The 12,319-nt window shown below is 43.7% G+C and overlaps 1 protein-coding gene across 1 annotated transcript in view; it reads right to left on the bottom strand.

The window, feature by feature from the left end:
* The window catches only part of LOC144491391 (espin-like protein), an 83,062-nt gene extending 70,998 nt beyond the window's left edge, over window positions 1–12,064 (bottom strand). The window contains exons 1-2 of the mRNA XM_078209151.1: window positions 11,771–12,064; window positions 3,905–4,095 (exon numbers count right to left, since the gene is read on the bottom strand). Of these exons, the coding sequence (XP_078065277.1) occupies window positions 3,905–4,095; window positions 11,771–12,064 (485 nt within the window). The remainder of the gene's footprint in view (window positions 1–3,904; window positions 4,096–11,770) is intronic.
* Between the last annotated feature and the right edge of the window lie 255 nt (window positions 12,065–12,319).

Genomic DNA, 12,319 nt, shown 5'->3' with positions numbered 1-12,319 from the left:
GGCCCGCTCAGCGCTATGCTGCCAGTCTCTCCAGTGGGAATAGGTCCCGCCCCCTGATTTTCAGCATGATTTACGCTAGGACACTCTCTGCATCACAGAGCGTGGAAGCTTCATTTTGAAAATCCCGCTGAAAAAGCAGCAGGATTTACTCCAGTTTTTACGCAAATTCGGCACTTAGAATTTTCTTGGGAGAATCACACTCTTTGTTTCTGAGCCTGGAGATGGATATCAGTTTAAGAGTGTGTCAGGATTAGCAAAATGTAAATATTTCAAGCTATCTCAATGTTGAAATTTATACCTAAAGAAGGCAGAGAGGTGGTTTTGATCAACTGAGGGGGTTGGAGAGGGATTTGCCAGAATATTTTTTCTCTTATTGATCCTGAAGTTTTCTCTTTTTTTGCCTATATCTGGGTTACTGGGCCGTGGGAGCTGGGTCTTGATGCTCCAGGTATCATGAGTGTGGAGCAGGCTTGATGGGCCAGATGGCCTATGCCTGCCATTCATTTTCACATGTTAAGGATGACACAAATGCAAGTTATTATTTCGATAAGGCACTAGTCTCCGCTGTGTCATCCTAATACTGTTTTCAGACACAGTCCAGCGGCAGATGAAGTTGGTCTTTTATTTGACTGTGTTTTGGAATTGTGAAATGTACTGCACTTCTAGTTAGAGTATCTTTCAGATTATGCTTTCAGGAAATTCTAGCTGTTTTGGAGGAGTCTGTCTCCCTCTCATTCTCTCAGCTATTAGCCATGATAGTGTGTAGGCAGTGCCTTCTGGAGTCTCTGCTCCTTTGGAGATCCTGGTTGATGCAGAGTTGTTTGTTCTCTGCTGGGTTGGGAGTAGGAACGCTGAGAAGGGAAGCGTCAATCAAAATTCCAGCTCCTGGCCACTGCCTGGGGACGTTTGTTGCAAAGAAAAATTCCTTTTTTGTGTGTGGATGGTTGGGAAAGGCTGAATAGTCAGACCCACAAAGATAAAGATTGAGTGAAGAACCAGGAAGCTGTTGGTGCCGAGATTCAACAACATCAGGAGAGGGAGGGAGAGAGAGTAATGGGGAAAAGAGATCTTCCTTCAATGGTGTATCACAGGGAGATGACAGATCTTGACACCATGACAGTATTTGAAAAGTTGTATCGACACAAAACATACCACCATTTTGAATAAGTATTGACATGTGCAATGGTTAACATTAGCAAAGAGAGAACTCATCCAGTGTAGCTCCTTATTCAGCAGTATTCGGGTTATTTGAAGAGTAACCGTGCAAAGTTCCTGCTTATTCAGTAGGGTAAGGACCACTCACCATGTAACTGAACAGAGCTTATCAGGGTAAGGGTGAGACATGGAGGTTGAATTTCCAAGTTGTCGTTCACTGTGAAGGGCCTGATTTCCCACAAGCCCAGACCAGAAATGTGTGTCACACTGCTCGCATTGTCTCAGTCCATATTGTCAATGATCCTGGGCTAAAATCCCTTTAGAGGCAACTGTATGGGAGTGATCTTTAATATGCAGGAAGAGGGTCACCTGCTGGATAATGTGTAGGGTATTTACAGTTTAATACAGCTTCATGCATTACAATGATGACTACGCTTCAGTGGTTGTAAAGCATATTGGGATGTCCTGGGGTCATAATAGGCGCTATTTAAATGCAAGATTTTCTTTTTAATCGAAATTAAAGAGGTTTATATATTTAAACAGGCCTCGGACAGGGTACAGAGGAGTTTTACTAGAATGGTACCAGGGCTGAGGAACTTCAGTGAATTGGAGAGACTAGAGAAGCTGGGATTGTTGTCCTTAGGGAAGAGGTGGCTAAAGGGAGATTTCATTGAGGTGTTCAAAATGATGAAGGCTTAGGATAGAGTAGATGAGAGATGGGACAAAGCTGTCTGCAGAGGTAGGAGGCCCAGTAACCAGAGGACTCAGATTTAAGAAAATTGGCAACAGAACCAGAGGAGAGTTGAGATGAAATATCATTTTGCACTGTGAGTGGTTGGGACCTGGAAAGTGCTGCCTGGAAGGATGGTCATCTTATCAAAAGGGAATTGAATAAATTGTTGAAAAATAAAAAAAAACTACAGGATTATGGAGAAAGAACAGGGGATTAAGAATAATTGAAAAATGTATTCAAAGAGCTGGCACTAACACAATGGGCTAAATGGCCACCTTTTATGCTATTCTATGAATCTTTTCTATAGACTTATCAAAGTGCATGTAAACCCATATTGAGATAAAAAGCATGGGGAAGACCAGATATTGAAGCACAATATGGAGATTGCAATGCACCAGCTATTATTTAAAGGCTGGCATGAAATACAAGCAAACAGAGGTGGGAGTTGGTTTCCAAGTGGATCCCATTAAATTGGAAAATCCTGGGAACGACTGCAGCTCAGTTGTCTCTAAATGTTCCCTCTCCTGACCACCATGGAGGCTTGAAAGAGTGGGGAAATAAGCTTTGAGTTGTGGGAGTAGTTATGGGGGGGTTGGAGGGGGCTGGGTGCAGGATGGAAAGAGCACCAATCAGGTCAACGGCATTCTAATGAACCTTATATGTGTAGGCATTGTGCTAAGACAGGATGAATCTCAGCCACAATGCTCCTCTTTGATCATTAGCTTACTCACACACACTGGGATAGGAACTGGTATGCATTGTATGGGCATAAAACTGACACAATGCTGACAAAGCTTGTGCCCAATTAGCAGACAGGTTCCAGCAATGCTACATTCGTCAGGCTCCATATTTTGGCCATCCCAGGCATTTGTATCAACTAATAAATGAGGCTGCTTGCTTCTGTTAATTAGTTTGATAATTAATTGGTTAATTAGGGGCCTGACACCTGATGGAGGCTCTACCAACCCATCCCTCAGGAAACATTGCAGGAACAGGTCCAGGGCCTAACACTCAGGTATCATCAGAGAAAGGCCCTGAGAAAAGTCAGTGCAAGCCTCAGGAAAACTGCGAGGCCTCAGTGACATTTCATTCAGCTGAGGTAGTTTGAAGAGGAGCCATAAAGTATTTATGGAAAAGCACAATATTTCTGTATCTGTGAGAGGATTTCGAATTGAACTGCTCAGAGTGGCAATGTTCAAGGAAGCGATGAAATGGAGCTGAAGCACGTTACTAAGTGGCTGAAAGGGAAAAGTCTGCATTAGAAATGAAGTAATGATTGATCTCTGAACAGGCAGCACCCGAGAGTGGGCCATCAGATCTAACGAATGGCCATGGCTGTCCTACGCATCATTAGACATCCACACAGCTGGTGAGTAGCACATTACAATGGCTTGACAAAGACTTCTGGCATGGGAGCCATTCAACAGATGTCTAGCAGCTATCACAGTTCAGTCTTTCAAACAAAGGGCTCTTCTCATTTCCTTAACAAAGCAATTGTGTTCCAAATAAATAAAACAAAATCCCCAAAGTATATCATGAGCATGCCCTCCCAACATACATCTTTTAAGGGACAAACATACATCTATATAGCATCTTTTGCAATATCAGGATGTCCCAGAGTGCTTTACAGCCAATGAAATATATCTGAAGTATAGTTATTGTTGTAATATAGGCCAATTATCACCCAGCAAGCTCCCACAAACAGCATTATAGCAATGAATATATGATCTGCACAAATACAAACACATTAATATTGATTTAGTGATACATTTTTGATCAGTATACTTGGGAGAATCAATCCCCTGTTTCCCTTTGAGATAGTGCCATGAGGTAGACAAGGCCTCAGTTTAAAATGAATCACTGGGCAGAAAACAAGCATGGGAGTTTTTATATCTCCTGTTTCAATGTCGGGGGCAAAATGAGGTGAGTTGAATCAGGCCAGAATGTGGAATGTACCTGTACTTGTTCACCTTTAAAAACCGCCAGAAGCAAGGCCTGAACAAATGCCTCTCTTACCTCGGGGTGTGGTTAATGAGGAGTTTCAAACATGTCAAGTCTCCCTTTGCCGCTGCATAGTGTGCTGGTACCGCCCCATTGTCCGTCTCCATCCTGGGATCACATCCCTCTTGCAGCAACCACTGTACAGTGTCCGATCGACCAAACCGAGCTGCCAGATGTAGAACAGTTGCACCATAGTCATCGCAGTCCTGAAGGAGAAATATTTTGATCAGCATCTTTCACAAAAAAGACCCAGCAGGTCAGGTCACCAACTCTACATGCATATGGAAATATCCTGTATCTGCTGACTCTCAGGCTATTGTGGAAAATAGATTCACTTTCAATCCAGCTCTTTGTACTTGGTGAACTACAGCACAAGATTGCTCCTAATCGAGCATTCAGTTGGCAATAATTATTTTAATTACTTTTCTTATTTTGAACCCGAGCTAATCTCAGGTTCCTCGGGTCATCAGGATTTGCTGCACTCTCCGAATGTTCACTGCTCCCCAAACAGCCATTCACACAAAGACACTGAGGGCTGAGTGTTCCAGTACCAGCACCATTAGCACTCTAAGAAACATTACACAAGACACTTCTCTCCTAATTACCCTGGCTCCTGCAAAAAGTTACAATTTCCACTGCTAATAAGACCATAAGACCATAAGACATAGGAGCGGAAGTAAGGCCATTCGGCCCATCGAGTCCACTCCACCATTCAATCATGGTTGATTTCAACTCCATTTACCCGCTCTCTCCCCATAGCCCTTAATTCCTCGAGAAATCAAGAATTTATCAATTTCTGTCTTGAAGACGCTCAACGTCTCGGCCTCCACAGCCCTCTGTGGCAATGAATTCCACAGACCCACCACTCTCTGGCTGAAGAAATTTCTCCTCATCTCTGTTCTAAAGTGACTCCCTTTTATTCTAAGGCTGTGCCCCCGCGTCCTAGTCTCCCCTGTTAATGGAAACAACTTCCCTACGTCCATCCTATCTAAGCCGTTCATTATCTTGTAAGTTTCTATCAGATCTCCCCTCAACCTCCTAAACTCCAATGAATATAATCCCACGATCCTCAGACGTTCATCGTATGTCAGGCCTACCATTCCTGGGATCATCCGTGTGAATCTCCGCTGGACCCGCTCCAGTGCCAGTATGTCCTTCCTGAGGTGTGGGGCCCAAAATTGCTCACAGTACTCCAAATGGGGCCTAACCAGTGCTTTATAAAGCCTCAGAAGTACATCCCTGCTTTTGTATTCCAAGCCTCTTGAGATAAATGACAACATTACATTTGCTTTCTTAATTACGGACTCAACCTGCAAGTTTACCTTTAGAGAATCCTGGACTAGGACTCCCAAGTCCCTTTGCACTTTAGCATTATGAATTTTGTCACCGTTTAGAAAATAGTCCATGCCTCTATTCTTTTTTCCAAAGTGTACGACCTCGCACTTGCCCACGTTGAATTTCATCAGCCACTTCTTGGACCACTCTCCTAAACTGTCTAAATCTTTCTGCAGCCTCCCCACCTCCTCAATACTACCTGCCCCTCCACCTATCTTTGTATCATCGGCAAACTTGGCCAGAATGCTCCCAGTCCCGTCATCTAGATCGTTAATATATAAAGAGAACAGCTGTGGCCCCAACACTGAACCCTGCGGGACACCACTTGTCACCGGTTGCCATTCTGAGAAAGAACCTTTTATCCCAACTCTCTGCCTTCTGTCTGACAGCCAATCGTCAATCCATGTTAGTACCTTGCCTCGAATACCATGGGCCCTTATTTTACTCAGCAGTCTCCCGTGAGGCACCTTGTCAAAGGCCTTTTGGAAGTCAAGATAGATAACATCCATTGGCTCTCCTTGGTCTAACCTATTTGTTATCTCTTCAAAGAACTCTAACAGGTTTGTCAGGCACGACCTCCCCTTACTAAATCCATGCTGACTTGTCTTAATCCGACCCTGCACTTCCAAGAATTTAGAAATCTCATCCTTAACGATGGATTCTAGAATTTTGCCAACAACTGAGGTTAGGCTAATTGGCCTATAATTTTCCATCTTTTTTCTTGTTCCCTTCTTGAACAGTGGGGTTACAACAGCGATTTTCCAATCCTCTGGGACTTTCCCTGACTCCAGTGACTTTTGAAAGATCATAACTAACGCCTCCACTATTTCTTCAGCTATCTCCTTTAGAACTCTAGGATGTAGCCCATCTGGGCCCGGAGATTTATCAATTTTCAGACCTTTTAGTTTCTCTAGCACTTTCTCCTTTGTGATGGCAACCATATTCAACTCTGCCCCCTGACTTTCCTGAATTGTTGGGATATTACTCATGTCTTCTACTGTGAAGACTGACGCAAAGTACTTATTAAGTTCCTCAGCTATTTCCTTGTCTCCCATCACTAGATTACCAGCGTCATTTTGGAGCGGCCCAATGTCTACTTTTGCCTCCTGTTTGTTTTTAATGTATTTAAAGAAACTTTTACTATCATTCCTAATGTTACTGGCTAGCCTACCTTCATATTTGATCCTCTCCTTCCTTATTTCTCTCTTTGTTATCCTCTGTTTGTTTTTATAGCCTTCCCAATCTTCTGACTTCCCACTACTCTTTGCCACATTATAGGCTCTCTCTTTTGCCTTGATGCATTCCCTGACTTCCTTTGTCAGCCATGGCTGCCTAATCCCCCCTCTGATAACCTTTCTTTTGTTTGGGATGAACCTCTGCACTGTGTCCTCAATTACTCCCAGAAACTCCTGCCATTGCTGTTCTACTGTCTTTCCCACTAGGCTCTGCTTCCAGTCGATTTTTGTCAGTTCCTCCCTCATGCGCCTGTAATTACCTTTATTTAACTGTAGAACCTTCACATCTGATTCTGCCTTCCTTCTTTCAAATTGCAGACTGAATTCTACCATATTATGATCACTGCTTCCTAAGTGTTCCCTTACTTTAAGATCTTTTATCACGTCTGGCTCATTACATAACACTAAGTCCAGAATAGCCTGTTCCCTCGTGGGCTCCATCACAAGCTGTTCCAAAAAGCCATCCTGTAAACATTCAATGAATTCCCTTTCTTTGGGTCCACTGGCAACATTATTTACCCAGTCCACCTGCATATTGAAATCCCCCATGATCACTGTGACCTTGCCTTTCTGACATGCCCTTTCTATTTCGTGGTGCATTTTGTGCCCCTGGTCCTGACCACTGTCAGGAGGCCTGTACATAACTCCCATTATGGTTTTTTTGCCTTTGTGGTTCCTCAACTCTACCCACACAGACTCCACATCGTCTGACCCTATGTCGTTTAGTGCTATTGATTTAATTTCATTTCTAATTAACAAGGCAACCCCGCCCCCTCTACCCACCCCTCTGTCTTTTCGATAGGTTGTGAATCCCTGGATGTTTAACTGCCAGTCCTGAACCCCCTGCAACCACGTCTCTGTGATGCCTACCACATCATACCTGCCAGTCACAATCTGGGCCACAAGCTCATCTACCTTGTTCCGGACACTGCGGGCATTTAAATATAGCACCTTTAATTCCCTATTGACCGTCCCTTTTTGTTTTCGTAGTGTGGTGGACCTTGGTTTACTGAGCCTTTCCAGACACTGTGTCATATTTTGTGAGATGGGGACTATCGTAACCTCTCCTGAGTGCTGTCTTTTCGTGATTTTTTGTAATCCTAAGCAGCTACGCTTCCCACTGATTCCTTCACCTCTTGGTTCCCTGACTTTCCCTTCCCCCCCAATCTCTAGTTTAAAGTCCTATTGACCACCCCATTTACTCTCTTCGCCAGAACACTGATCCCAGCTCGGTCCAAGTGGAGACCATCCCAACGGTATAGGTCCCCCCTGCCCCAAAACTGATGCCAGTGTCCCATGAAAAAGAACCCTTCTTTCCCACACCACTCTTTCAGCCACGTGTTAACTTCCCTTATTCTTGCCTCCCTATGCCAATTTGCACGTGGCTCGGGCAGTAATCCGGAGATTATGACCCTTGAGGACCTGTTTTTTAATTTGAATCCTAGCTCTTTATAATCTCTAAACAGGTAATCTCACAAGCTGAAAACTGTTGAACTGTTTTAATTCCCCCAAAAGTGGATTCTTTCTGAATCTACTGCCATCCTGGCAGTTCCTCTCCCTAAACAGCTTGTGGCCCTCAACAATCTCATCAATGCTCATACATTTGTCTAAGTTTAAGGCTGCATCCCTTTGCTGGATATTCTTTGACTATTTTTAAAATCATTGTGACATATATCATTGTCAGTATGGTTGCCTTTGAGAAGATGGTGTTGAGCTGCTGGAGGGTAGGTGCGTCCAGTCCAGTCCAGTAAAGTACTTTTTCTTCTTTATTTTTTCAAGGGATGTGGGCGTCGTTAGCTGGACCAGCATTTGTTGCCTATGCCTAATTGTCCCCGAATTGACTGACTTGCCCGGCCATTCCAGAGGACAACTAAGAGTTAGCCACATTAGTGTTGGTCTGGAGTCACATATAGGCCAACCAGGTAAGGATGGCAGATTTCCTTCCCTAAAGGACATTGGTGAACCAGATAGGTTTTTACAATAATCAGTTATAGTTTTGTGTTCACCAATACTGAGACCAACTTTCAGATTTATTAATTGAATTTAAATTCCACCAGCTGCCATGGTGGGATTTGAACCCATGTTCCGAGCATTAAAATAAAAGCAAAATACTGCGGATGCCAGAAGTCTGAGTTAAACAGGAAATATTCAGCAGATCTGGCAGTCTCTGTGGAGAGACAGTTACGGTTTCAAGTCCAATTTGATTTCTTCGGAATTCTGAAATGTTTTTGTTCCTCACAGCATTGGCCTGGGTTTCTGCATTACTAATCCAATGACATTACCACAATGCAGCCATCTCCCCAGTCACTGTAATCCCAGTGACCCTAAGGAGACAATACTTAATCTTCTCTGCAACTCTTTTTATCTTGTTTAGTATTCAAATCAGCACTGGGCCTTTTAATGTAAATATTCCCAGCTCCTTATCCATTTCTTATAACTCGATACCTAATCCAGGGCAATTATCCTTCACTGCACCTTCCCCAATGCTGTAGTAGACTCCTCATAACATGGTGATCAGAACTAGATACGATTTTAAGTTTATTTATTTGTGTCACAAGTAGGCTTACATTAACACTGCAATGACATTACTGTGGAAATCCCCTAGTCGCCACACTCTGGCGCCTGTTCGGGTACACTGAGAGAGAATTTAGCATGGTCAATGCACCTAACCAGCATGTCTTTTGGACTGTGGGAGGAAACTGGAGCACCCGGAGGGAGGAAACGCACACAGACACAGGAAGAACATGCAGATTCTGCATAGACAGTGACCCAAGCTGGGAATCCGAACCTGGGTCCCTGGTGCTGTGAGGCAGCTGTGCTAACCTCTATGTGAGGCTGGAGCAGTGTCCAGTACAAACCACCTAAGAATATCTAGCTGTTTCAAAGATTTACTCCCACTAGAACCTCCCAAATCCTCACCTCTGACCTATATCTTAATTGATATAATCACTCTTTGTTATCTTTTCCCAATCTCCTGGCTTTGCACTTATTCAAAACAAATTGTCATTGGTCAGCCCAGCTCCCCAATCTGTACAGGTCTGCCTGAATTTATTCCCAATCATTTGCAGTTCCTCCGAGTTTGATAACCATCAGATTAGTTTGGCTTCTCTTTCCTGTTCCAAGTAATTGATGCACCTTAGAAGAAGCACTGATTACTACTGATCACTAATACTCTCCACCCCCAAAGTTGCCAGAGTTACCTCCTTCTATACCCATTGAACTGAACATCCAACCAGTCTTCTCTTCCTAAGCCAATCCTGGTTCTAATTCAGAAGCAGTCCACTTATGCCTGGCTCTCTAAACTTCTGAACAAGTCACTGTGGCAAAATCTTTGCTAATATCCAAAACCAACAGAACCCAATGAGGTTCCCTGTCGGTAAGGCTGATTAAACCTTGACAAAGAACTTCAAGTGGAAACAAGCCCTTCCATAAAGCTGGATTTGCCTCTATCTCTCTCTAATTGTTCCCTATTTCTTCCTTCAGGACACCTTGCAGCATAACTCCCATCCAGGCACCACATTTATTATTATTATTTCTTATTTCCAAGCTTTCTCCTTTGATTTCTATTAAATTCCTTCTGGAAAATCCAAAGGCCCAGTCCATATCTCTCAACGTGATAGCTTGGACATAATCCTATGCAACTTTTGTTGTAGCTGTTGTCTAATATAAACTCCCTTTATTTCTCCCATACCAGTAACGTACAGGGTTATAGGGTACAGATATTGTATGTGTACTGCCTTACTCCCTATATATCTCCTATCCCACAATGTACAACTTCTGTATATAGGGTGCAGATGGCGTATGCGTACTGCCTAGCTCCTATATATAACATCTCATATGCCAGTAAAAGTTTTAAAGTTTATTTATTAGTGTCACAAGTAGGGCTTACGTTAACACTGCAATGAAGTTACTGTGAAAATCCCCCAGTTGCCACACTCCGGCACCTGTTCGGGTACACTGAGGGAGAATTTAGCATGGCCAATGCACCTGACCAGCACATCCTTTGGAATGTGGGAGGAAACCGGAGCACCTGGAGGAAACCCATGCAGATACGGGGAGAATGTGCAGACTCTGCACAGACAGTGACCCAAGCCAGGGATCGAATCCGGGTCCCTGACGCTATGAGGCAGCAGTGCTAACCACTGTGCCACCATGCAATAATACACAGCTTCTGGATATAGGATACAGATCCTGTATGTATACTGCCTAGTTCTTATATATAATATATGCTCCCTGTATATCTCCCATACCAGTAATGTAATAGCTTCTGTACATAAGGTACAGATTCCGTATGTGTACTACCTAGTTCCTATATATAATATACACTCCCTGCATATCTCCCATGCCAGTAATGTAACAGTTTCTGTATGTAAGGTACAGATTCTATGGGCAGAATTTTACAGCCTCACTCATCCCGAAACTGTAAAATCCCGCCCGAAGTCAACGGACTTTTCCATAGTCTGCCCCTCACCCACTCTGATTCTGATTTAATATATACAGCCAGTTTAGATCAGTTAGCTGGATAGCTGGTTAGTGATGCAGAGTGACGCTAACAGCGTGGGTTCAATTTGTGTATTGGCTGAAGTTACTTGTGAAAACCTCACCTGAAGAGTGGTGATCCTCAGGTTAAATCACCACCAGTCACAGCCTATGGTCATCTGGGACCATGGTGACTTTACTTCTATGTATAATATACACTCTCTGTATATCTCCCATACCAGTAATGTACAACTTCTGTATATAGGATGCAGATCCTGTATGCACACTGCTCAGTTCTAATACATAATATGCACTCCCTGTATATCTCCCACAACAGTAATACACAGCTTCTGTATATAGGATACAGATCCTGTATGTGTATGTTTAGTTCCTATATGTAATATACAGTCTCTTAATATCTCCCATATCAGTAACGCAACAGCTTCTATATATAAGGTACAGATTCTATATGTATATTGCCTAGTTCCTATATATGATAGACACTCCCTGTACATCACCCATACCAGTAATGTAACAGCTTCTGTATATAGGATACAGATCCTGAATGTGCACCGCCAATTCCTTTATATATTATATGCTCCTTATATATCTCTCATACCAGTAATGTACAGCGTTTTTATATAGGATACAGATCCTGTATGTGTACTGCCTCGTTCCTATATATAATATACACTCCCTGTATATCCCCCATTCCAGTAATATACAGTTTCTGTCTGTTATTTACTAACTGACACTGGAGAATGTCTCTCCCTAGAATAAGAAACGAAGTGTTGTGTTTCTGACTGTTACCCTAACCCCCTCAGTCACCTACATGAATGTCACAGCCAGCGACACGGTTCAGCCACTGCAGCGCCGCCAGGTTCCCAGTGGCAGCAGCATCGTGGGTGGGAGTCGCTCCGTTTTTGGCTCTTTTGTTCGCCGGCAGCTTCGCCTGGGTGATGAGGAATTTCAGACAGTCCAGCTGGCCGCTCCTGGCTGCGTGGTGGACTGGGCTGGCCCCCAGGTGGTCCTCGATGCTCTCATTCAACGTGCCATTGGCATCCAGGTTCTTCAAGGTTTCCAGGTCTCCATCCTTGACAGCAAGGAGGCACCGGTGAGGAACCATGGCTGTGAGCAACTGTGAACCATTTGTCCTGTCCCCAGCTGAGAGGCTGCTTCTGTCAGCAGACACACACAGGAGAGTTCAGTTACCGGATCGGGTGTAGTCACGTACGTAGGTTAAAGGTACACAGTACAATGTTCAGCCGCAATAAAGATAATGACGCCGATGTTGGACTAACTCCTGCCACCCAGCTGACAGCTAATCGCCCATCATCTGATTTTTCTATCTGATCATTTTTCGAAGATGCAGCCAATAGCT

This window comes from Mustelus asterias, chromosome 3 (assembly GCF_964213995.1).
Source record: "Mustelus asterias chromosome 3, sMusAst1.hap1.1, whole genome shotgun sequence".
Classification (NCBI taxonomy): Eukaryota; Metazoa; Chordata; class Chondrichthyes; order Carcharhiniformes; family Triakidae; genus Mustelus; species Mustelus asterias.
Note: the sequence above shows the minus strand (reverse complement) of the source record. Positions and strands in the feature narration are given on the sequence as shown.